This window comes from Alosa sapidissima, chromosome 8, assembly GCF_018492685.1.
Source record: "Alosa sapidissima isolate fAloSap1 chromosome 8, fAloSap1.pri, whole genome shotgun sequence".
Taxonomy (NCBI): Eukaryota; Metazoa; Chordata; class Actinopteri; order Clupeiformes; family Clupeidae; genus Alosa; species Alosa sapidissima.
Genome location: NC_055964.1, coordinates 6171144 through 6198478, shown reverse-complemented (window position 1 = coordinate 6198478; position 27335 = coordinate 6171144). Strand labels below are relative to the sequence as shown.

General features: G+C 42.2%; 1 protein-coding gene across 2 annotated transcripts; it reads left to right on the top strand.

The window, feature by feature from the left end:
* The first annotated feature begins 3420 nt into the window (after nucleotides 1-3420).
* Nucleotides 3421-26709, top strand: dok2 (docking protein 2). Of its 2 annotated transcripts, XM_042100695.1 has the most exons (6): nucleotides 3421-3646; nucleotides 9406-9534; nucleotides 10641-10808; nucleotides 15870-15984; nucleotides 24731-24906; nucleotides 25247-26709. In XM_042100695.1, exons 1-6 carry the CDS (start codon nucleotides 3587-3589, stop codon nucleotides 26336-26338), a joined length of 1740 nt encoding a protein of 579 aa, XP_041956629.1. In that variant the 5' UTR covers nucleotides 3421-3586; the 3' UTR covers nucleotides 26339-26709. The 2 variants fall into 2 exon arrangements, with proteins under 2 accessions (XP_041956629.1, XP_041956630.1); XM_042100696.1 differs by lacking the exons at nucleotides 3421-3646; nucleotides 9406-9534 and adding an exon at nucleotides 7689-7713.
* The last annotated feature ends 626 nt before the right edge of the window (nucleotides 26710-27335 follow it).

The following is a 27335-nucleotide window of genomic DNA, read 5'->3' as shown; positions in this document are numbered from 1 at the left end:
CAGAAAAAGTGGAGTCAGGTCTCAGAAAAAATGCTGTCAGAAAAAGTGGAGTCAGGTCTCAGAAAATCAGGTCTCAGAAAAACCGCTGTCAGAAAAAACAGAGTCAGATGAAAAAGTCTCAAATGAAAAGTTATTGTGGGGACAGAAGAAGACGACGGATACAGAACGGTGAGTTTATTATTATGCTTAATACATTCATTCTGTCACTGGCATGTTATATTTGGTGCTTGGTTAGATGTAGAAATTATAAGTAAAGGTAGAAAGTGATCCAATGGTATACACATTGTAGGAAATCCATGTATGTAACTTAGCTAACCTCACTTCGCTAGTAACATTAGCAGCTGCTGTAAGGCACATACCGGAGTAAGCTACGTACTACATACAGCAAAATAATTTGTTTTTCGTAGGACTACGGTACATTCAATGAGCTAGGGAAAAGTGGGTTAAACATTTTTCCACCACGAAAGTCCAGAACGACACCTGGACCATTATTTCTTACTTTTGCTAACCGTTTCCCAGTTGTACACTACCTACCTGTAAGAAACCTGCATCATTATCATCACATCATTATTCCCAAACCCCCATAAAGACAAATGTGCTATGCCATGATGTAATACCAGACCTGACTCCACTTTTTCTAACAGCATTTTTTCTGAGACCTGATTCCTTAGAGATGTTTTTCTGAGGCAGTTTGGTTTGAAGCAGTTTTATCTGAAGATGACAGAGGTTTTTCTTACGCTGAGGCAGTTTTGTCTGAAGATGACAGATGTTTTTCCGAGTCTGGCATCTGAGTCTGGTTTTTCTGACGCTGAGGCAGTTTTGTCTGAAGATGACAGAGGTTTTTCTGACGCTGAGGCAGTTTTGTCTGAAGATGACCAATGTTTTTCTGAGTCTGACACCTGAGTCTGAGGATGTCCTAAAATGAACACCGTACAGGTGTGCCGCAGAAAATTACCCAAATGTCACTCACTGGTCCAGAAAAGCAACTGTTGCATCAAAGAATTTATAACCACATGCTCTCATTGATTGTATGATTGCACTATTTGTGGTATGAAGGCATTGTACAACGGGGGCCCCATATCCAGTATTCACAGAATCATCACATATCCAGTTCATAACAACAATTAAATTAGACATAGTCACCTACAAATGAAACAGAGGGCGCTTGTTTTATTGAGCAGGTCTTGCATAGAAGCCATAATAAGGCCATATCTGTGTATTATTTGAAATTTTAGGCTATGGTATGTTTATTTTTTTCTTCACACAGGATGTTAGTGTGCCGTGGGACATTTTAAGTGTCAAAAGTGTGCCGTGGCACAAAAAAGGTTGAAAAACACTGGTATAAAAGTACCAAACATTATGCAGCCATCCCAAAGACATTGCCATTTATTCACCTATGAATGAAAAGTATTAGTTGGCCATATGCTATATGGTACGGTGAAGGTGTGACATATCTTTGAAGAAAGGGGAAAAAAGTGTCGCGCATGTTGTGGTTTTAATTAGGGGTGACATGACACAATCACAGTGCTCAGCGACAGAAGTGAGTGCTGCTATGCAGTCTGGGAAATGCAACAGGAAGAAGGTCACAGAGGAATGAAAAAAAAGCCATGCTCATTCAGAAGCTTTGCATTTGTTAGAAGATTCACATATGTAATGGGGCCTGTCTTCTTTCGTTGCCTAGTTTACTGAAGTGGTGAAACATTCATTGATGTCTGAGGACTTTACTCAACAAAACTACTACTTTTTTTTACATGTGTTTATGTCGAAAAGGAAATGGAACTAAGTTTGATTGTAATAAATGCATTTAACAGTTGCTATCCTTTGCTCACTATAACACAATACAATATGACAGATTATTGCCCAATGATGGCCATGTAGAAATGTAAACTGACCAATTTGAGAAGCAACAAAAACTTTAAATAGATGGTATGGCTGTTTCACAGCTTGATGGATTAGGCATAGACCATTTTCTATTTTCTGGTCTTGGTGCCAGATAATAAATTAATGCTTAATAAGGACAAATGTTCACAGGTACAAATTAAACCGCAACCACTTTACTTTAATATTCCATCTGCCATGAAACTTATTAATCAGTAACTTATTAGAATGAATGTGCTTATGTCCTGTGAACAAGGTAATGTTCTGTATCACCTTGTGTGAGGCATGGATACTGCAGTATTAACAAAGAGACACTAGAGGACAGTAGAGAGGCATAGTTGCTCTGGTCCAGGTTAATCTGGAGAGAAGAGCTGGAGAGAGAAAGAGTGAGTCAGAAAGAGAGAGAAAAAATGTAGAGCAAGGCATAGAGTAAGCCAGAACTGTATCTCTTAATTCCGCTTGTAAAACAGATTTTGACGACTGGCATGAAGACTTAAAGACCTCCTATGATGAACAGAAGGGGCCTTTAGATCTACATACAAAATAGCCAAGGACAGACCACACCCTCTGTATGCTATGTGGAGTCTGAACTGGGGTCTCTGAGGAGTTTCTGAAGAGTCTTTGATTCTGTAACCAATATGCTGATCACTGTTGCAGAGCCATTAAGTTCATAGCTGAAGTCACATGTTTGAAGTGTGTTTATTGATGGCATTAAGGCCTTGCCGTTTCGACAGGCCGTGTGATGTTCAGTGAGACTATAACAGGTGTATTTCACCAGCATACAATAACAATAAGCTAAATCGACCAGTTGGTCCATAGGGGTGGACAATTTAAACCTGGGATCAGGTCTTACTATACTATTCCTCCAAGGACTCTTTGTCCCCTGACATTTTTGTTGAACTTCATGTGATTTCCTCTTTTAAGTGTGGTCACTATGCGAACAGCTATGAGTCGGCAGTGAGTGTAGTATGCTGATGGAAAATTTGTCACTTGAACAGGATGTACTGTTTTGACCACAGTGACTGATGTCTAAAAATAGAGCAAGTGATTGGTGCAAGCGGTGTTGCAAACCATCTTAGACCTGAAATAGCGACACATGTGGTAAACTACTTGTGTGATTGATAAAGTCTGCATCTTCTTTGTTGTAAAAGCATAGTTTATAAATGTGGTAAATCCGTCACTGAACAAGATTTTTTCTACTCCTGAATAACAATTACATATAATCTCAAACTAATGGTGAAGATGATGAATTTAACTTAAATGTATGTTTTTACTTAAGCTTATTTTAAGAAACTGCAGTAGATACAGGATAGGAAGAAAATAAATGAACTTGACTAGTCTTGAGTTTTAAGTTTGATGTTCACACACACACACACACACACACATACACACATACACACACATACTCTCCCTCCCTTCCTCTCTCCCTCCTCTCTCTCTCTCTCTCTCTCTCTCTCTCTCTCTCTTTCACACACACACACACACACATGCACACGACACAAGCGCATGCTCATACAACGACATTTGCAGTGCATACAGGAAGTTAAGAGATCTATGTGGTGTTTGCACATTTCAGAAAAACTAAAAATGCAGACTGTCATACTCAACTGAGCCAATGAAGGAGTAGGGTGTCCCAGTGATAAAGAGGGAGAAAGAGAGATAAAAGAAAGAGAGAGAGAGAAAGGAGACAGAGGAGAATAAAAGAAGTATGGAGGAGGACATCAGGAAAAGAGGAATGTTGTACCTCCAGCAACAGAGGTTCGGCAAGGTAAGACGTCGCTTGACTCAAGCACGATCACAAGTCACATAGAGATGAAACTCCTCTTCATGTACTTCAAAAGGACATTAAAATTGTCATTACTTCAGTTATGCCCGGGGACAATGACTGAAATAACTTTGTATTCTGCATATTTCTCTGGTAAACTCCATGGCAACCAACAGAGGAGGAGAGCAAATGACTGGTCATATAAATTCATGTAAACGTAAAAGTTAACATGCGAGCACCTTTGGCTGTGAACATGTTTGCTGAAAAAGGATTAAGAGTTAAGCAATATTCTTGAATCACTGGAGGCATTTAGGTTAGTGTCCTCTACGTCATTAAGGTCAAAGAAGAAGATCTTTGAAGATCCATAGTATTATTTTCTTATTATGCTTAAACAGCAATGATATACAAACTCACATGGAAAAATGTCACATCTTATTTGGTTGAGCAAATGAAACGATGTATAAGATAAGTCCATCACCACTGCATTCTCAGTTGGCCCTCAGCCTGGACTAAGAGCTAATCAGTTATTTGTTGTTAATGCATATTTATGAATTACCACCAACATTGACATTAAATCCACAATTATTTTACATGTTGCAGCAAATTAAGAAACTTGTGTGTGTGTGTGTGTGTGGGGGGGGGGGGGGGGGGTCCAGGATTTGTTGCATGTGACAGGGAGAGGAGAATGCATAGTTTTTTTAGTGAGCCATTTTTCAAAATGTCTCATTTTCAAATCCATTGCATTAAATTGCAGGTACCTAATTGTAAGAGGGGATTTATTAACTTCTCGACAGTTGAAAATAGCACACAAGTATTGCTTACATTTCTACTGTTAAAGTTAGAGATGGAAGACTATCCTCCTTTGCACATTTCATGTAGAGTAATATTTGGATTTTGTTTCCATGGTGTGTTATTATGATTCTCTTTCCTACCATCATAGATTTGTTCCAATCTATGTACAGTACATTTTGACAAAAATGATCAGACAGGACCAAGTTCTTAACAGCTGTAAAAACGTTGAGACCTTTTGTGAGGATGACAGTTGAGGGTGTAGCCAAGAGAGTGTGTTGGCCCCTGTCCACACTGTGTTAGCTTGAAGGTATGATGTATTATGTACAATGATGATGGTAATATTGACAGAAGCAGTAGTAATTTCTAGATGAGATCTCCTCTGAACTGTAGCTGTTTATCTCCATCTATATTTCACTTTAGATTTAAGCGTGATAAGTGTTATCTGGATGCATGCAAGTTCAGATCCTCTGACCTAATAAGACCGTCAAATTCAATGCAAATGGTTCAGTTCAGTTCAGTTCACCTAACTCTTCAAGAGGAAGTTTATCTGAATGCTCTGGATGCCTGATAGACAGTAATACAACTAACTGACTGGCGTAAAACCACTAAAGTTCAGTGTCTGAATGTATTGTCTGTGTTAACTCCTCATGACAGTGAAAATAAAATAATGAAATAGCCAGAAAGGAGAGGTCAAGCTGGAGCAGTGTGAAAAGCATTGCTTGAGTATGAGGAGTAGGCAGTGACCAGCAGCTGGTCACTTCAAAGATGTTTAGGTACCCTTATTCATGGGTTTCATCAGGTCCCTTTCCAGGTGTGTAAAATCAAGCACCTGGATTATGAATGCAGACTGCATAGTGCTTGATTAATACACCTGTGGAAAGGGACCTGATGAAACCCATGAATTGTTATTGTGCATGAGGTTGAAATCATTCTACTTTCTCCCTCTTTTATAAATATGCACATTTGGGTAATTCACGCAAAAAGGAAGCATTTCGCATAGACGTGTTTCTCGTTAGTTCATTTGTCCTTCTTATAACTTGTATACCACCAAATACAATTGTGCCTGTGGTTTGATATGTATATATATTTTGAGATATATGTACTGCCATTGTTTGGCCTATATCCTAATAAGGCACAGTCCCTAGCTTGATTTTTGCTAGTGTTTCCTTTTCGAAAAAAAAAAAAAAAAAGAAATCTATTTTGAATCCTATCACTTAAACTACAGTATTTATATATTCCCATTTTGTCATAGGCAGTGATCACAATTGAATATGGACTAGCAATCACTCTGTGACTTTAGATGTAGAAAAAAAAAACAATTTAGTATTGACTGATATTGACTGAACAAGGCAGCCATTTTGCATTGTGTATCCTTCCTGAGACCTAGCGCGGATCTGAGAAACCATTTTGTGATTACTTGGTTCATGCCAGGGTTGATTGCTTAATGGGTTAATGGAAAAAGCAAAGGTTGGACAGAGCAGATCAACAATTGTGAGAGCTATGTGAATTGAATGAAACAGTATATGTCAGATTGCGTCAACATTGTATGCTATTCTTGAATATTTTATGAAAACCACATGGACCTCAGCAAGGTTTATACTTGTATAAAACATCAACCTCAACACATGACAGACAACAACAGCTAAATTACCAGAATAACAAAATTGTTAGCTGATCTTGACAGCTTCTGTCAAACGATGCTATCGTGGAAACCCAAACGATGCTATCGTGGAAACCCAAACGATGCTATCGTGGAAACCCAAACGATGCTATCGTGGAAACCCAAACGATGCTATCGTGGAAACCCAAACGATGCTATCGTGGAAACCCAAAGTTTCTGTTTGGTATTTCTTTCCACTTTCATTTACGCAAAAACCGTGTTTTACTACTGGACAGCACACGCTGAGTTTTACTACAACATCATTAGCTGAGAAAATACAAAACCCTAACTCCGCACATGTTTAAGGCCATTCACAGACATCACATAAAAAGACACAATTGTTGGCTGTTGGTATATTGTCAACTGAGGGTGGCCACCTCACTGCTCTAGCAAATGGTCTTATCCTGCATGTCTTGTCCTCCTTTGCTGTACCAAATGTTTCCACCCTCTGTGAACAAAAAACAAGTGATTTCAGATAAGCTTAACTTGAGGTGTAGATTTTAGTGAACCTCACTAGATTCACACTGATGTCTCCTTGTGCATGGCTTTGCCAAATTAGTTTACACCATTTTGGAAATTCTTCTTGTATCATACAGCTCATCAGATAGACAGAAAGACAACAGACCACAGACAACCTGCCTCCCCCCCCCCCCCCCCCCCCCACACACACACACACAAACACAACAACCATACACAACATCAAGTATCTCTTCTTTATAAAATGGTAAAGTGCTGTATCATTAGCACCAGTGTGCTAGTGAGGAAAGGTACAAACAAGTAATTAGTTTGATATCAGGGGTGCATGCAGATGTAGGGGTGGATTGCCCTAATGTGGAACATTCTTTGCTTTTCTGACTTCTGTAGTTAGTAGGCTATATTAGGCTACAATGTGAGGACAACCTCCCCTGGGGATCAATAAAGTATCTATCTATCTATCTATCAACATATTAAATCCACATCTAATGTTGATGACAGGACCCTACAGTTTTGGCTTTCCCATACTTTCCCTGCCATTCATTAGTTTGGGGAAGAGCCACACCCACTGGAGTTTAGGTGTCCCACATTAGGACAATTTAGTATACTGATAAAACATGAACAGTATAAATAGAAATGAAGTCTAGCAAGTCCCTTTACACTTCACATTCACCCCGCCCACTTGCATCAGTAAGTGGCCAGATGTCATGACATTAACTGTGAGAAAATACCTCCTTCTCAAGCACATTTTATGCAAAATATTTGGCTTAAAACAGGAAGCCACAATTGACCTTCAAGGAAAATGTTTTGTCTCTAAAATGTTGTTTCCTTTTCTCACAAGAAATAAACCTACTCTCACTGAGATTTCACCTGTTTCTCCTATACCCCAATGAAGAGAATTAAGGAGCAATAAGAATCAATAGAGAGAAAAAAGAGTATTTTGAGATCTTAAGTTCAGCTCAAATTAGACCTGGGCTGAGACACGAGAAGTTGCAAATGAGTCATACAGCCAAAATGACCAAAATCTCATTTAGATCGCATTTAGCTTAATTATGTGTAGGACACATAATTTGTAATGAGATCTTTTGTTTATTTAGTCTACTAAAGACTAGAGAAACCAAACCGCAAGCAGGACAACAAGAAGGTGATTCCAGACCAGGGGTACATGCGTTGTGCAAAAAGACTGTGCAAGTCTTTGTGACAATGTTTCATCTTGATGAGTGGGTAAAGATGAGTGAAACATAAGACATTGGCAGCAACAATGAGGAACCAATTTATAAGAAATGTAATGGGGTGTGGTAGAGGTTTGTTCCCAATTGTGGCAGCTTGATGGTGTTTTGGGCTCCCTGTCGACTTCAAGTCAGCGCTGTCATAATTCGGAATGAGATCTTTTATTTATTTAGTCTACTAAATAAACAAAAGAGATCTCATTCCAATGTTTAACTTCCTCTGGGAATGTTTAAGGGGTCTCTCAGGGGTTTCAGTTATATTGTAAGTAACGTAAGTTAGAGTAAAAGAGTTATGCTGTAAAAAAATACCTAGGGCCCAAGTTGGGTGGCAATATAGGTAACAGGAAGCTAGGTCAAGGCAGGGACTCTGAAATGGGCCAGACCTCTCCGGTGCTACGAAAGTGAATAACCCAGTCTAGCTACAGTATCTATCTTTTACTAATTAACTTGGGCCTGACTCTGCCCACTTGTGCGTCTGACTTCACTCTGGCCACAGTGCGCATGCACTGTCAGCAAAATATGCTGTCAAACTTGCACAGTTCTACATAGTTTTGGTTCATTTCAGTTCAGATGTCGTATATGTATTTTTAATGAGGACCCCTCTTTATCTTCTCACGCCTCGCCTCACTGACCAACACTGACACCAACACTGACACTGACACCGGCCTGCACTGTACAGTTCTGGGAGCATCATGCTCTACTGTTTTACTGCTGCGTGTTAGTCTTTACACAGGTAGCCTAATACCTTTTGAAATCTTGTTTGATCTTGTGATTAGGATTCAGTTGTGTGGGTGTGAAACATGGAGTGAAAGAAGCTCAGTCCTGCATGGTGATGAAACCAGCTCTGACATGGGAGCCTAACAAAACTATATTCAGAAACATACAAATAATATTCATATTCTTCACGTAATCTCGACAATGCCTAAAAGCCCTGGTTATTCTGTGATTTCAGTGCAAAAAAGCAAACAAAACTATCCTTTTTATTCACTTTACTCTGATATGCATGTGTGCAAATTGATATATGGTATTTTGGGCCCCCACCATCAACTTCACTGCCTGGAAGACACTAGGGTTGGGCAAGGGTTAGGGTTAGGGTTAGAGATAGGCATGGCAGCGCTGCCTTGAAGACGATGATGGGGCCCAAAAGAACCATCAAACGTACAAATGGTGTTTACCCAAAACTTTTGTGGTAGCTCTGAACCAGAATGATGGAAAATAAGAAGATACAGTAAGAGGGAGAAAGGCAGATAGGGGGAAAAGGTATAAACATGGTCATGACAACAAACAAACAAACAACTGAATATACTCTTCTTGGCAGTTAAAGGAGTCACGCAGCAAGCTATTTTTACTTGTTGGCTTTAAAATAAGATATGTCAAGTGCCAATGAGACATGTCAGGCTTTTCAAATTGGAATGTTGCCTTCACTTCCCTTATCGAGCAAAGGCGAATTCTAAAAGTGCATGGTTTCTACATAGAAACTGCTCTCATTTATTATGCTCCCTCACCTAATTTAGATCGCCTATAGCAATCTGAATACCCAAAATGCTCCTCACATTCCTATTCTCTCTTCCATTGATCTCCTTTGCCCCCCCCCTCTTTCTCTGCAGAAATGGAAGAAGGTGTGGACCATCTTGTACAGAGAGAGCACCTGTTCCATCTCCCGTCTGGAGTTCTTTGAGTGCAAGGACGGTATGGGCACCCTGGAGAAACCAAACCGCAAGCAGGACAACAAGAAGGTGATTCCAGGCCAGGGGTACATGCGCTGATCCCTGCTGAGTTAGCTTAGTACAAACAGACTCTGTGCAAGCACTTGAACACTCGTTGTGACAATGTTTCATCTTGATGAGTGGGTAAAGATGAGTGAAACATAAGACATTGGCAGCAACGAGGAACCCAATTTATAAGAAATGTAATGGGGTGTGGTAGAGGTTTGTTCCCAATTGTGGCAGCTTGATGGTGTTTTGGGTTCCCTTTCAACTTCAAGTCAGCGCTGCCACCGACACCTTGAAGTCAACAGTTGGGGCTCAAAAGCCATATATGGTTGTAGCATAGGGTGAGGGAGTCCTGTTGATTAGATGCTCCTGGGGCCCTGTCTGGTAAACATGTGGTAGAAAAACCTGTTGCCTGTTTGTCAGCAAGTCCTCTGCTATCCTGTTCTATACAGAACATGTTTGGTCGAGTTTGAGTGTCTGAAGGTCCAAGCCCGTTCTGAATGCTGAGGTGTTTGTAAAGAGGGTGGTGGGTGCAGCATATAGCATGCAAAGCTGGCCATTCTGTTCACCACTGTTTTAGTTTGTGTGTGTGTGTGTGTGTGTGTGAGCAATGCTAGTGTTGGTCATGTCAAGGGAACTGAAACTGAATGTGTCATGGGTGCTAATATGTGGGATCGGTCTATTTGGTGTGATTAATAGGGGTGTGTCCCTGCCACTTTATTGTGGAATCTTCTATCTGTGCTTGTTGTGAATGTTCCAATCCAACATGTCTCCAAGTGCCACAGGCAATAAAGCACATCTCACAAGTATCAGGCAGTATGTGTTAGCGTCACACTAATAATATGCTTTTTTCACATGCTTTAATGAGTTAAGTCTCATCATGAACTAAGCAATGAAGAAGGGTTTTTTTTAGATAAAGTCCTTGAACTCAGAACCTTTTAAAATCCTAGTAGTTATTCAGTCACAGAGTGGTTGCGAGTCAAGATTCCATTTTGATCACTGGCCTATGGCACACACCAGCTGATAGGGAGTACATGGATACATGTTTTAGGTGATGGTATTGGGATTTAAAGTATATTTAAATCCTAGTCCTTGACCCCTATACTGACTGATGTGTTGTGAACCTGCAGGTGATCAAGCTGAGCGACTGTATTCGTGTGTCGGAGGTGGATATTGAGGGATGTCCTCGGGACTGTGGGCCTTTCCTGGTGGAAACCACAGAAAAGCTGTTCATCTTTGCTGCCGACAACGCTGAACTAGAAGACTGGACACAGAGGCTTTGTGAAATTGCTTTCCCAGTATGTATGAATATATTTCTATTTTCTAATTTCTCGGTTGTTGGTGAGGTGGTAGAACATTTCGTAAAATCACTATACAAATTCTACCATTCTGAATTCATGTGAATGCAAATAATAATGATATTATTATTATTATTATTATTATTATTAATAATAATAATTACCTTTAGTTTCCAGTGTTACTGTTTATGTTCCTGACTTTAGTAAACAATTCCATACCAGGGCCATCACATAATCAAAATATCCAAGTGACATTTGAGCAATGTTGTGACAGGTACTATAACTGTCAGTGTAAATTTAAATAATAATAATAATAATAATAATAATAATAATAATAAAATTCAAGGTGACAGTTTGATTGAATGTCTCTCTGTAAACTAGACATTTTATGTCACACACCTATGAGGAAGAAATGTTTTTCAGCTGAAATACTGCAATATATGATGATATACCATAGCACTGTGTGTGTGTGTGGGTGTGGGTGTGTGTGTGGGCCAAGGGTTGAGATGTCTCATTACCCCTTATGGCCTGGTGCACAGTTCCTATACCAAGCACAGTGTCAAAGCCATGCTTCAAACCAGACTCCCTGCCATGGCTTGGCGGGCGATCATCAGCCCATCTCTGCCTACAGCAGTAGCAATTGCAATTTGAAATGATCATTGTGCGGTGCTGCATTAGGTTTTTGGCAATGGCTCCATTGTGCATTGCCTCTGTGTGACTGCAGTAACACTTGACAGTTCTGTCGGAGGTCAGAAACATTCACGGGCAGAATGGAATGGGAGAGAATTCTGAGAATTCTTCAAATGAATCCATTAAGTAGCCAGTCAATTTCCTGGAACCCGCAGACAAAGAGATAGAGGAAATGTCATTTTGTCCACCTTTAGAACATCACAATCACCGTCGGAGTCCTGGCATTCAGTCCCAACCCAGTTCAAATGAGCTGTTGAGCGCCACTGGTGGAGATTTCTCAGTTATTACACAACCAGGAAATGCTACAACATCAAAAACCACTTATTTACTTGACGTGACTCATAATCAAAATACACAAAAGGTGTCCATTTGATGCAAGGCAAGGCAATTTGGGCAATATTCTGTATGTATAGACAATCTTCATTCACAAGAAATATATAAAGACTTAGATCTTTTATGATTAATTTGTGGACTTGAGTTGTAGCTATCAACATTTAAGTTGTTGAATATACTATGAACTGAGCTTTGTGTACTATAGTGCATGTTAAACAAATTAATCTCTTGTAAAATGTGCGTAGATCTATCTGTCCTATACAATGGGTTAGCCATGCTACAGTATTCTTACTGTTCTGTAGTTTTCACAGATTAGCATATTAGCTGACCTCAGATTTGTCTTCATACAAGCTATAGTACCCAATGGGGTTTCACAGGTGGTAATGTTTGATCTTTAAAATATATATTTCTCTGAGTTGACTCTGTAGGTTATTTGCCTGGAGATGCACTGGCCAGTGTGGTTTATTTTTGTTCTCTGTATTTTTGTTTTTGTGTTAGTGTGGTCAACAAGATGTTTCATTTGACCTGTTTTACATCTGTGCTCATCACAGGTGTTTTCAGTGCTAGTGTGGCTCTCTGCATCAGCTCCCAGGTCATTTGTATTATCGTGCATATTAGTGCAGTGTTTTTCAACTACTGTGCCAGGGCACACTAGTGTGCCGTGAGAGATCATCAGGTGTGCCGCAGAAAATTACCCAAATGCCACTCACTGGTCCAGAAAAGCAACTGTTGCATCAAAGAATTTATAACCACATGCTCTCATTGATTGTATGATTGCACTATTTGTGATATGCAGGCATTGTAGACCAGGGGCCCCATATCCAGCATTCACAGAATCATCACATATCCAGTTAATAACAACAATTAAATTAGATATAGTCACCTACAAATGAAACAGAGGGCGCTTGTTTTACTGAGCAGGTCTTGCATAGAAGCCATAATAAGGCCATATCTGTGTATTATTTGAAATTTTAGGCTATGGTATGTTTATTTTGTAAGACGCTCAGAAATGATATATATAGCCTCGGAAACATAGAGACGTCGAGCTATATCCTCACTTGAAGGAGCTTGTGTGGACAAATAGGGTGAAGAGTTAAATGGCAATGATGTTACATACTCGTTAATCTGACTCCATTTGATTAATAATTTGTATCACCAATCAATTACCAAGTAACTAGTTTATCAGCTATGGAGGAGAATGGCATGGCACACTACAAGAATTTAGGTTTCCGATTGGTAGGCAAATGAACAATTTAATAGGCATTAAGTCTTAAAGGTAAATGTAACCAATATCACCTCAGTTGAATGTACAAGTAAACTCACATGGTCTACTGTAACAAAGTAGCAAATGGTAACAAAGGAAACTTAAATTCACAGAGGTAAACTTGACAAGTTAAAAATAACAGATATGTAACATAATGAAACTAGTCCTGAATAGCATTGCCTAGTTCCCTTCCACAGGTATCTTAAAGGATTCAAAGAGAGAAAAAGAGACTGGTATACAAAAATAATCTCAATTTATTATTGCAAATGGTTTGGTTAAAATATTGACGGTTGGCAACCAATACAGCCCGAGGGCACACAAATGACCAACAGCACGGCCTCACTACCACACAAAACACAATGTATCAGACACCTCAATCTCAGTTAGCACTGCAACCACCATAGGCAAACTCTGTAAGCATGCAAGCTCAACACTGGGTAATACATGTGAAGCCACACCACATCTATGTTGGAGGCTAACTGCGGACAAGTGTTGTGCGATGTTATAGTACTGCTTTGGTAAAACCATTCAAAATAACAACCATCCCTTTAAAAAAAAGAAAAGAAAAGAAACAAACAAAACAAATATACAAAATGTACAATGAGTCTTGGAGGTACAGTACAATTCTTAAAATTACGATGGGGGAAAGCGGCAATTACACCTAGGAGCACTCGGTGTCGTTCCTGTTTACAGCATTACAGCAATTCGCCAGTGTGAAAGAAAAACTCACTGCTCCAGCTCACGACGTCTCTGCTTTCAGCTGAGAACAAAGGCGATGCGCCGACCAGTATGACTGAACTAGCCTACTCTCGTCCAACTTTTAACAAGTTGTGCTTGACGCTGAGAACAACGGCTATGCGCAGACCAGTATGAATGAACTCTCGTACAACTTTTAACAAGTTGTGCTTGACGCGGAAAACGAGGATTCTGACTCCAGTATAAATGAACTTTTACCAGCTCACACTTGACGCACGCTGACCGGCCCAACCAAACAATTAAGACTGACAATTAAGCCACTCTACACGCTGCTTCTTATCTACTTCCTAGTCCCAACCACGCCCTATAGTACCTGAGTGGAAAACCAAATAGAGGAGGTTAGCCTACAACGGACTCCCTCCGTTGGAGGGGAGTAGGTATAGATAGCCTACCTAGGTGTCAGTCTTAACACACTTCATCCGGTTACAGATACACCAGATAAAACAATACAAACCCAGAGATAGAGAAAGGGGGAGAGAGAAAGAGAGAGAGAAAGACAAAGGGAGACAGAGAGAGAGGGGGAGAGAGAGGGAGAGGAAGAGGGAGAGAGAGGCAGAAGACCAAGCAACAAGGGCCTAGCTCAAGAGGAGAGTGGAGATGGAAAAGAAGAGAGAAGAGAAGAAGAAGCCCCAAGATGGGAAAGAAGACAGAAGAAATCTGGAGGACCAGAGCCTCCACTTTTATCATTCACTTGGGCTACCCCCGACTCATCAGAGCCTTTGTTGTCTGAGGTGGATGGGTGTGGCCCAGGTGGATATCATAACTTTATGCTACAGTTTAATTCTTAATCTACAACTATGCACAGATACATTGAATTGTAACGAGACCATAATCAGACTGTTGCCCACATTACAAGTATTAATTCAACCAAACATGAATGTATTATTCACAACACATATTTACAGAGCAATGCTGTATGATAATGAGGTTGGCCTATCTCACCACAAGACATCAAGTAGGCCCAGGACTGAGTTATCTCTCAGTAGAGGGGCCAGAACAAGGAGCAAATGGTCACTTTATGCATGAGCGGGTGTTGGGGATCTTTGGCCATGGCCAGCTAAGACAATACAGATCAAACACAGGCATCCACACATGTAAATTGAATGCAAAAAGGCATTCTTTAGAAATGCATAAGGTTTGGGCAAAAGACGGGCCTTACAATTTTTTCTTCACACAGGATGTTAGTGTGCCGTGGCACAAAAAAGGTTGAAAAACACTGTATTAGTAAACCTTTGCCAAAGTATGTCTAAATGAAATCGGTAGTGCTAATTTGTTCTAATATAAACTTTGCTAGTCGATGTTTTTACTAGTCATTTCTGTGTTAGTAAAACTGTCATTACAGTGTATATAAGTGGGAGGGAAGGATGGGGGTGGGTTTGGGAAATGACTTCAGGTTGAACTTGAACCTCTTCCTGTGGGCACTGAGCCTGTTTGTGCAATGAGATGTGGAAACAATCCCTTCACTACGGCTCCCCATCGTACACCATATTTTATCTTGGCGTATTCTGTCTGTTATACCGTTCTGCCTAAAGCATCTTCAGTCCGTCCTGGTGGTGTATTTCTGTGCATCAGTAACCCAGCACTTTGCGTTGTCTTGCATCAGTGGGCTTGTCCTACTCTATCAGGGAGTCTGTGGTTGCATATGATTGTTGACTGATGAGTCTTTGGCTATGGCATGCTTGTTTATCAGCAATCCTGTTTGCACCGGTTTGCACATGCTTTTCTATATGTGGGGTGCAGACATGATACAGTATGTTATCCACATGCAATTCCACATACTTATTGTGTGTCTGTGAACCATTGTTGGTGTTTGCCTGTGTGTCCACTTTCTAACCTGCATGCTAACTTGTGTTGGGGTTTGCCTGTGTGTCCACTTGCTAACCTGCATGCTAACTTGTGTTGGGGTTTGCCTGTGTGTCCACTTGCTAACCTGTGTTGGTGTTTGTCTGTGTGTCCCTCCACGGGCTAACCTGCATGCTAACTTGTGTTGGTGTGTTGGTTCTTGTGTTGTGTTACAGATGAAACGAGGTGACCGCGGGGCTGGGCCCAGGCGAGGCAGTCTTCCCAGGGTCCTGGGAGACACTGACGGAGTCAGTATGGAGAACAACAGCCTGTATGGTGAAAGAGAGAATGGTAGGAGTTACCATTAGCTCATCCTTGCTCCAGCAGTCAATGCTATTAAATGAATAATGACACAATGGGCGGTTCAGTTTAACAGGCAGTTACAATTTGCTCAAGAATTTCTCAGCTATAAATGTGAACACTACACAAGAAAAAAGACTGTTCTCAAAGATTCAAATATTCTCAGAAGTTTGAACCCATGACATCTCTGGCTTAATGTGACAGTACAATTATATGTAGCAGCTTGTTATGTTGCACATTACAAAAGTTACAGTGTTTAGCTATATTTAGCTAATAATGTTTTCCTAAACTAGAATGTGCATACATATCTTCTTTCTTTCTTTCTCTCTCTTCCTCTCTCTCAGCATGACTAAAGTTGAGAACACATTGCATGATCATGGGTGTGTGGCATCTACTTGCAGTGTAGATCAACATGAAACGTGTAGGCCAAAATGAAATTGAAATGTCAGAGACGTCTGCGGCAAAAAATGTTTTCCAGCTAGTACTTGGAATGGACCACTGTTTTTGTTCAGAAGTGTTGTCTATGCATGTAAAACCATGAAATTGGGGTCTTGGAAATACCAAATTTGACCAGTGGGCACATAAATCATGCGTCACACTCTGCCAGATTTGCATCAGTTATGCTCTGCAGAGTGTTAGAAATTTCAGTGCATTTGGATTTTACAGCGTTACCTCAAAATGTAATCGGTTACCTTGAAATGTCATCTCAACACATCTTACAAATAACCAATGATGTTGCATGATGATAATGATGAAAAACAAAGCGTATTAAATGGGTAGAAAGTTGAGACAGTTTGCAGGTCCTTCAGCAGGCTTTTTTCAAAGTTCTGTTGTGCTTTGGTTGAGGTCGGGCTGAGTCTCCATTACGTGATGGAAATATGTGGCCCTTACTTTCCTCTTTTCTGTGGTAGCAAGCAGCGACTTCACACCAGTGTTGGCTTTGTTTTGCAAACTGCCCGTTTATCAGTAAAAAAAAAAAAATTTACATCCTGCCATCGCTGTGCGTTCCAAAATACACTGTGCATTGCCCCACAAAGATAAGCTTGCTGAGTCATATTTCAGTCAGTCAGCGCAGTCTTTGCTGTAAATACAACTTTGTTGGGTGGGATTGTGAGACTGTACACATGTGCTTTTCTCTCACATCTTCCCCTGCCTTGGTGTCACACTGAAACAGAGTTTTTCTGTTCTTTTTCTCGTGTCATATAAATTGTATATGTGTGCCAGTGAGACAGACACCTCTGTACATGTGGAGGCACATATTTGAGTGACAGGCCGACTGAGAGCGAGAGAGAGAGCAGTAGAGAGAGAGAGAGAGCAGTAGAGAGAGACAGGGATGAGATGAAAAATTCAGAAACAGGCACTTGGTAGGGCATTGTTAATGACTGTCCATATTATTGAAATCCTTTAGATCATACCCAATCCTACCTAATCATTTGGGATTGAATTACTCCACTGGCATTGCACACACCCACAAATCACTTTAATCACAACCAAATTAGACCAAATGACTCAATTTCAGCTTTGTGAGCGTCGTAAGCTCCACCATATGTGCTCACAGTCCTGTGCTCCACTCTTTGTATTCCTCTCCTCAAACACACCGTTGCTTGGAGCATCGCTGCCTTCACGAGTGCTAACAGGCCCATCTGTTTTGATATAAATATAAAGAGGCCTTGTCCTTTTGACTGATCACCCAGTATAAACACACACACACACACCATGTGTTGCAGATTAATTTGTAGAATTATTCAACATTTAGGAAATATTTGATTAGAAATTGAGCTCATTCTACACTATACCATGTTCTGAAACTCTGAAGTTCTTATAGTTTAATTTTCATTATCACCCGGAGAGAAGAAATACTCCTTTCTGATTGGCTGGTGGGGTGGCTATTAATTCTGAATAACAGGACACCTATGAAGTAGATCTGGTAAAAAAATCACCGTTCCATATCAATGCTTATGAATGGTAACTATAACAACCATAGTAGGACGATGGTTGAGCCTGAAAGCAGGCTTCGCAACAATGGAATCAACTGTAAACAAGCTAACTGTCCATGCGATCGCTGATAGATAGATAGATAGATAGATAGATAGATAGATAGATAGATACTTTATTGATCCCCAGGGGAAATTCAAGATTATCCTATTATAGGGCCAAAGAAAGTTGTACAAGTCAGCTTATTTTTAAAGGAACCGCTTGTTTCCTTTGCGTGTTAAAGGCATAACTATTGCCTATATATAGTGGCAACCGGGTGATAAGCGGGATAACGGCCTTCAAGGTGTGTCCAGTTATACGGAATTAATGGACTTGAGCGGAGGCTCCGCTGCGCGTCGCGGAGGTCTTTGCCTCTCCCCCTCGTCCATTAATTCCGTATAACAGGACACCTCGGCGGCCGTTATCCCTTACTCGAAAGCTTTGTTTGTAGAGACACTATATCACCATGAGAGTGTTGGCTAGTTTTATTTAGGTTCTGTAAAATAGGTCAGTGCATAACATGAATCATCCATTTTGTTTTCCCTGCATGAAAGCATGTACACTCTTTAACATTCCATGGGCAAAACACTAACGTGTTTGTATTTTACTGGACAAAAGGCATAACAGTGTTACCTGGTTTATTAATAAATGAAGTGCTTTGGTAGTTCCGAGTGCAGATATTGCATGATAGGCATCAGCATTGGCTAGGCCTACTGAGGGATATAAATAACCTAATGACACCATTCATAATTAGTATGCCAATGTATTGACTTTCTAAATCTCCAGACACAAAAATAATTTGCTTTCACCCATGATTTTTCAGTTGTATGTTTTGCCAAGTACTACGACGGAGTATTAGGGCCACACATGAAGAAAAAAAAATATTTTTGCCATGGCTAGATTAAACTCGACATGTCGACTTTAAAGTTTAAAATCGACATGTCAAAATTAAACTCGACATTTTGAGAATAAAGTTGAAATGTCAGGTCGACTTTAATCTCGACGTGTCGACTTTAAAGTCGCCATGTCGATATTAAACCCAACATTTCGAGAATAAAGTTGAAATACCATATCTACTTTAACTCGAAATACAGTTTAAACATAGCCTACAGTTTAAGCTAACACACAATATGTGACATGAATAGGCCTATCAAATAGTGTAATTTCAGATAGATTCAGATAGATTGCGTTTTTTCTGTTAACAACTCATTGCCGTCATAGTGAAGCGCATATCTCGCGGTTATGGAAATACCATGCACTATGCCATTTATACTGTAGAGTTAGAATAATACATGTTTCCAATGATATAATGTTTTATAGTACAAAATGTTATTTCACTCCGTTTTTTCGTGGGTAAGGCCACCGCACATCCAAATAACTTACCCTTCATGACCCTCAGGCCGTCACTCTCCATAGGTTAACATGGCCAAACTAATTCTTCTAAAACTGCTTTTCCATGTCTCGCCTGCATAAAATATAGTAGGCTATAAACACAGATATGTGTGCATTTAGAATACATGGGGTTGTCTGGTCGGGAGGACAGCTTCATTCGTCCCTCCATATACATTCAGCAATAGCCTAGGCTGTTTTGCATCCATTACAAACAAACATGCAATGTGAAAGTCTGGGATTGGGGAGAGCATTTAGTATGCCTAGTTTAGTGCATAAGCATGAAGTTGAACCTTTAGATGAAAAACACTCTTTAATAATAGGCCTAGGCCTACAATAAATACATAAACCGCTAATGAAGTTTACTTTTGACCATTGCATTTATCGCCTGTAACTCGTAATAACGTAATAAAAGGACGTAACAGGAAAGTATTTGGCTGAGCAACGGATGTTAATATGTTGTATGTTTTGTTCACATGTATGTCTATCGTTGTTGCACTCAAAGAAAACTGGAATGTTTCATTCGTCCTCCTTTTCAATTGTCCCGGTTGTACCCTACTTTGGAGCGGTCTCTCTCCAAACTAACTTTAGCCTATTCTCAAAATGTTGAGTTTAATGTCGACATGTCAAGATTAAAGTCGACATGATATTTCAACTTTATTCTCAAAATGTTGAGTTTAATGTCGACATGTCGAGATTAAAGTCGACATGATATTTCAACTTTATTCTCGAAATGTCGAGTTTAATGTCGACATGGCAAAAATATTTTTTTCTTCATGTGTGGCCCTAATACTCCGTCGTAGCAATGAGCCACGTATCACTCTTCAGTATTTTTAAACAGTAACAAATCATATGGAATAGAATGTTAGGTGGGTCGTGTTCTGTTTGTGATCTAAACTGAGGGAGGTATGGAAGACTGTGAAATGGTGCTTGTACCTGTTCACTAAGACTTCAAACAGCACATTTTGGAGCCACTGGTCTATAAAGCCTTTTCTCTTGGCAAACTAACAAGCCATTCTTTGGGAAATTGGGATCACTGCTTGGGGAAGTCATGTGCAGGTTTCAGGGCCACAGAGGTGTAACATGAACAAATTATCCTGACAGTGCCAAACAGACAAACATGTGGTCTGTTCAAAGAATAAGGCTTCTTTTCTGTTTAATCAGATGTGGTTAATGTGGGAAGCTTACATAGTTCAAACCACTCAGGCACATGACTGTTATCAACGAACAATGCATCATTGCAGTGTCCTGCCATTGTGAATCTGGAAGATGATTATTGCTAACACTGTTTGCAATTTACACTCAGAAATTTACATACAGTTATTTTTGAAGGTGGGGGAAAAAAAGGACAAGAATATAGGAAGTTGAAGTTGAGGTTGGAAGACAAACGTTAAAATACATACCAATGATTTTCTCGTGACCTTTTTCAACTTCCCCAAAAAAGCAGAGCATATTTACCAGTGTATTCAGCGGCTCTGTGTTGTCTCTGCTTCCCTGACCTGGCATAACTCTCTACATGATGGCGTGGGAGAGAGAGAAGAACAGTGTGTGGTGCCCAGTGTGTGCAGGTGGGAGCCAGGTATGGGGTATGGGGGCGTGGGACGTGGTGGGTAGAGGTGGGGTGGGGTGTGCAATGCTCACGGCCATCAGCTGAAGATCAAAGCCTTTACTGCCCTCCGCCCCAACCCCCCCCCCCCCCCCCCCCCCCCGCACTGCTCTCTTTGGCTAGAAGGAGGGCGGCTCAATTATGGCCACCGATCAATGGCCAGCAGCCTCCCGCTACCAGATTTGATTGGTTGCCCTTGGAAGCCCTTTCATGGCTCAAGTGGTCGGGGAGAGTCTTTGGCGCACGAGGTCAGAGAATTGAAGAGAACATCCCAGGCTCTGTCGGTGGTGAAATCTGAAAGGCATGATACTTTTTTTTTTTTTATCACCCAGGCAGACATCAGTTTGACATTGAGGAGAGGACTTCAGATGTGGCCTGCTTTCCCTCTGTTTTAGTCTTAATAGCTCTTCAGTAGGGCCTAGAAAATGTGAATTAACTTTACAGAACACATGCATTATTCATTCCGCACAGAAACTTTGTCAGATGCTTTTTTGGGGTGGAGGGAGTGGGTTCAGACAAGGTATGATGCATGAACAAGCCAGTGAGAGCCAGAAAGCAGCTGCAGCCTATGATAGCTGAAACACATGATTTGGTGAAACAGGTTGTCTCGAGACACACACACACACACACACACACACACACACACACACAGATTACCTACTGCTGACTGGTGATTGTAGCTCACATTTTTCCCTCTGTTAAACTGCTACCCGGTGATAATAAAAACAGCCCATTTCCACTCAGTTTATTCCAAGTGGCTGCTGCTGCTGCTGCTGCTGCTGCTAAGGTGCTCACTGGCGCATAACACCGGAGGGCTGTGCTCCATGCATCATGCACAGCCTCAAACCTGATGCACCTCATAGATAACTCATGAGCTGCTCTTTAAACAGACGCCTGCACCCACCACGTCCTCAACCTCAGCTTCCTCAGATAAGCTTACACCTGGTGAGAGAGAGAGAGAGAGAGAGAGAGAGAGAGAGAGAGAGAGAGAGAGATGGGTGAGAGAATATAAAGAGAGAGAGAAAGAAAGAGAGCACTTGAACAGTGAGTGAGAGCCAGAAAGCTGAGATCAGAAGCACACATTGTCCTGTAAGTATGGCACAAATCACCCCAGTTGTGGGTGTAACAAGACAGACAGTGACTCTATTTATAAACAGTAGGTTATTGTGTCCTGTATGAAACTCATGACATCACAGTTGTAACATGTTTCTCATTAAGCTGGATATACTGTATACACTATATGCACTGCAGATGATGTTTACCCATGGAAAAAAAGGAACTAAACATTTAGACAACACACAAGCTTCCTTAAATAAAGCTATACATAGACCATGTTGGGTTTGAAACAGCGAGTCATACCAACACAGGGATGATGCTGAGGCTTGTTCTTACAAAAGCCTACCAACTCAACTTCCTGCTCAAACACTTCCTGTGGCAGTTAGTTTGGGTCTGTCTGCGGGGAGGAACTCTGGGGAGAGGCAGAGAAAGAGAGAGAGCAGGAGAGGGAAAGAAAGAAAGAAAGGGAAAGAGGGAGAGATAGAGAGAGCAGGGGAGGAAAAGAAAGAGAGAGAGCAGGGGAGGGAAGGAAAGATACAGAAAGAGAAAGAGAAACAGAGAGAGTGTGTGTGTGAGAGAGAGAGGTTGTGCTGCCACTGCTAACGCAAACTTCCTCCCAGTAGCACCACGCTGGCCACAAGTGACAGGCACAGAGCGAGCTCCTCCCGCACCGCAGTGTACTTTCCTCTTCCCTGTCTGGTTCCCTCTCTCTCTCTCTCTCTCTCTCTAGACCTCTATCTCTGCCCCTCTCTCTCTCTCTAGACCTCTATCTCTCCCTCTCTCTGTCTCTCTACAGCTCTAAGTTCTCTATGCCCGTCTTTTATATATATACTGTACTGCTCAAAAAAATTAAGGGAATCATACACTGGATCCATACTCTGACACTGTTTGGTTCTGCGCACAAGTAAAACTTTTGAGGCGAGTGTTTTATTTTGCAAGAACTGTCAGACATACAGTGAATGTAGTTTGAGAATGGAGGAAAGGGCGGTCATTAACCAGCTCTCTTTCTCTCTGTGTCTGTCTGTCTCTCTCACACACATACACACACACACACCACACACACAACACACACACACACACACACACACACACGCACACAACACACACACACACACACACACACACACACACACACACACACACACACACACACACCACACACACATACACACACACACCACACACACACACACACACACACACACACACACACACTGCAAACTAAACAGACCAGTTTGTCACACTGGATATAAATCTGCAAGACTTGATGTGTTTTCATTTGGCTTCTGTACATTATCCGTGTTATAATTAATAATATAATAACATTTTTTTTTTGTTGTTGTTTTTGGCTCTGAAAACTGGACAATATTGAAAATGCTGCTTTCCAATTTTCCAGGGAGGAAAGTGGTGTGTACTGTAAGAGAGCCGGCATATATGATCCACACAAGTGGAAAGCAAAATAATGTAGTCATTTATCTTAAAATAATGACTTCAAACTCATGAATTACATGCAGGCTTACAGTAGAATAGGCATAGTTCATAGTCTGTTGATACTGATGCATGGTCTCATCTTTCCTCCTGCATATCGCTTATAAGAGACAACGTGGACACCCTGACCCTGTGGACAGTGGGATCATTGCATCTCAAGACCAAACACTAACACAGCAAAGCCACACAAACCAAATAGCAAATCCTTACTGTTCAGGGCCTTTGAAACGTTTCCCCTTCCTCTGCCCCCAATGGTTTGGATTTTTGTCTGAGCAGACGCTTTTTCCGAACTAGCGAGCGAAAGCAGAGCATGCCCGTCTGCGTCTTGACACCACGCTTCCGGATATTAATGGAATTCGATCACCCTTGCCGGGCTCCCATGTAGGAAAACATTCCCGTGGAGAGCCCCGGCGGGAGACCTTATCCCTGCATATGCAGCATATTCACTCCCTGGTTGTCTGCTATCCTGCTCCTCGGCAGTAATTATGCTTCAGAGAAGGTGGTGGTGGTGGGTGGGGGGTAATGCCCCCCCCCCCCCACACACACACACACACACACACACACCCCCAGGGAGAGTAGGGGATGCTCTATTCCAGCCAAGCCCCTTTCAGTATTTGTCTAACGGCCAAAGAGGCAAGACAAATGACCACATGCCCACTCTGTGAGAGAGAGAGAAAGAGCGAGAGCAAACAGGCAACCATGTAAAAAGAAAAAAAATGAAGAGAAGATGAGAATGTCTGTTTGTGGCGCCATATAAAACTGCTGTGCTGTGTTAAAAAAGACGGTGGGATTGTTTGTTCTGCTCTCCATTTACAAATACCATTTCTCAGCCAGATGTCTCTAGATTGAAACCATGAAACGGTACTAAAACAGCTCGTCTTGAGATCCATCACAAATGCATTGGCTTTAGTATAACAACCACTCCCTTCTACTCTCTAATACTGAGGCTGTGAAACACACAGCACAACACACAGCCCAACACACAGCCCAACGGACCGGGATGAGTCCAGCTGCTGAGTGGACCTCTGAGCTGTCTCTCTCTCTCTCAGAGCAAGAGGAGGGGGAGAGAGAGAGAGAGAGAGAGACTGGTTAGCATGAACAGCATGTCCTGTAGCCCTGATGATGTATGCAGGCCTTTTATGTTAGTGAAGTACCCCTTATGCACACACACACACACACCTCTCCACTAACCCCCCTCTCCTCTCGTCTCTGTCATTTCCACAGTGATGAAAGACTTCAAGGTTTGTGCGAGGCGGTCGGAGATAGCAGACAAGTGTGGCCTGAAGGGCTGCTACCTGATGAGGACCGACCGCGAGAGCCTGCTGCTGAAGGATCCCAGAACAGGAGAGGTGCTGTACTCATGGCCCTACCGCTTCCTCAGGCGCTTTGGACGGGACAAGGTAGCGTCTCAACCTGATTACTTGCTTGCTCTGATTGGGGCAGTTTTTTGACCTTTTCTTTCATTTTCCTTTTGCTTAAATTGTCCTTATAATTATAGCTGTGGTGTAATGGTAGCATCCTGGCCACAATGGGGTCCAAGCACCCACAGGGATCCTGGTTCGATTTTGACCAGGGGTCATTTCCCTGTCCCACGCTCATCTCTTTCTCTCTCCAACACATTATCTATCACTCTCAACGGTCCAATCTACCTCAATTCCAAAAGCCGCCCAATCATACTTATTAAATAATGAGAACGTGTTATCTGAAGATTTTTTTCCTTATCTGCTTTGCTCTCTACAGATGACGTTCTCCTTCGAGGCTGGCAGGAGGTGTCAGTCGGGCGAGGGCAACTTTGAGTTTGAGACAAAGCAAGGCAACGAGATTTTCCAGGCGGTGGAGGCGGCCATCAACCTCCAACGGCCCACGATGCCTCGCAGGCAGGCATCGGGAGGCGTCAGTGCCCAGGAGAAGGAGACGCCAGCAGCGCCCCCTGCAGTTACGGTGGAGGATCGTAGGATCTACAGCACAGTGGACGAAAGGCAGGTCGGCCAGGCTGGACAGACCAGAACTGGACGCTCCCCTCCCGACGGTCAGCCATGCCGTCTGGATGCCCCGGCAGCTGACAAAGTCCTCACCGGAGTCAAGAGCCTCAACCTGGACTCGAGGCCCATGCCACGTAAGAGCCAGGTGAAAAACTTCCGCAGCTGCCCGCTGGCCAAATCTGAAGACCAGACCTACTCGCAGATCACCCTGGGCAGCATGGACCATGGCACAGAGAGGTCGCGGAGCCCGGGGTCACTGTCGGCGGACGCTGACCCGGACTACTCGCTTCCTTTCGATGCTATCGCCAAGAACGTGATGGCGGATATACTGCAGGTGTCTCGGCACGGCGGCCTGCCTGCCCTGGGTGACCAGCAGCAGACCGGCGAGCGGGAAGCAGCTGTGGGGCAACACGACGACCTACCGGATCCACTTTATGACTCCATCGACGAGATGGCCATTGGAGCGGGAGCGATCCGGCTTCGCACCCCCAACCCAAAGACGTACACCAGGGCCGAGCACATCTATGACGAGCCAGAGGGAGTTGCCATGGGGCCAGCCGAGAGAGCAGTGCCGGGCAAGCAGGGCTCCGCTTCACCATCATCTGCCGGAAGCAGCGCCACGTCACTGTACGACGACCCCGAGGAGGTCAAAGGTCAGGCGTGGAGGATCATGGGTGAGGCAGGGGACCCCAGCGGGCACGAGTACCCATACAACCCCAACGCGGACGACTATGCCGTCCCAAAGCCACCTCGTCGTGCTTTCAAGCCTGCGTTAGACCGCGAGCTCGAGGACAACCGGGACAATGGTCTGTCCCCTTACGACAATGTGAACGTGAAAAAGAAAAATTGACTCGAGTTCAAAGACAGACACGAAATCCACAAACTCTAAAAACACTCATCAGATCATGTCAGATACCACACGTCTCTTTTTTTTATTTCCGTTGAACTGTAGTTAATTTAAGATGGTGACATGATCTGCCGTTACTTTGCCATGCTAATACTCACTCATCTCTCAGAAAAGAAGAAGTGAGCATAGGCGGGCTTGAAGGGGAACTAGGAACAGCCAGTGTAAATGTGTGAACCTAAATGTGCTTGTGGCTGAGCACACTTCTGCTGGGGTCTTTAAAAAAAATGTCAGTAGTCTGGCCTTATCACTTTGTCGCTGTACGATGGCAATATTCATGTTATTTGTATTTGTTAAGTAAATGATTTTATCCAAAACAGCTGAAAAGAGAGTTGTGTGTGAATCCTGTGAATGGCCTTGCATTAGCCTTAGGCTAGTGTTAGTGTTTCATGCATCAAGGTAATTTGTCATGGTTAATTGGTATTCTTACCATCATTTTTTCACAATGGCACTATGACATTACAAGAAATTGTAAACAGACTACATATTTGCTTTATCCATTCCTTAATGCTTACACACAACTAATCGATGGAAAGATTCACACCCACCCCCGTGCACACACACACACACACACACACGCACACACACACACACACACACACACACACACACACACACACACACACACACACACAGACACACACACAAACACAAACCATTATAGTATAGCAGGTGTGACAGCATTAACAGCCAATAGCACTGACCCAGTTCCCACCATTATCTGTACATCGCAGCACACCGTCCTCATCAGAGTCGAGAATAGAGAGGGAACAAGAGAGAGAGAGAGAGAGAGAGAAGGCTATGGCAGCACAAGCTTGAGCTTTTCCTGTCGCACAGTCTAATGCCTCTGCTCCTCCCCTGTGGACTCAGTCTTAAGTATAACGGGAAAGTGGGGCAGAGTTAGCAGGTTGGGGCTGGCTCACCAATGCCTCCCTAGGTAGCT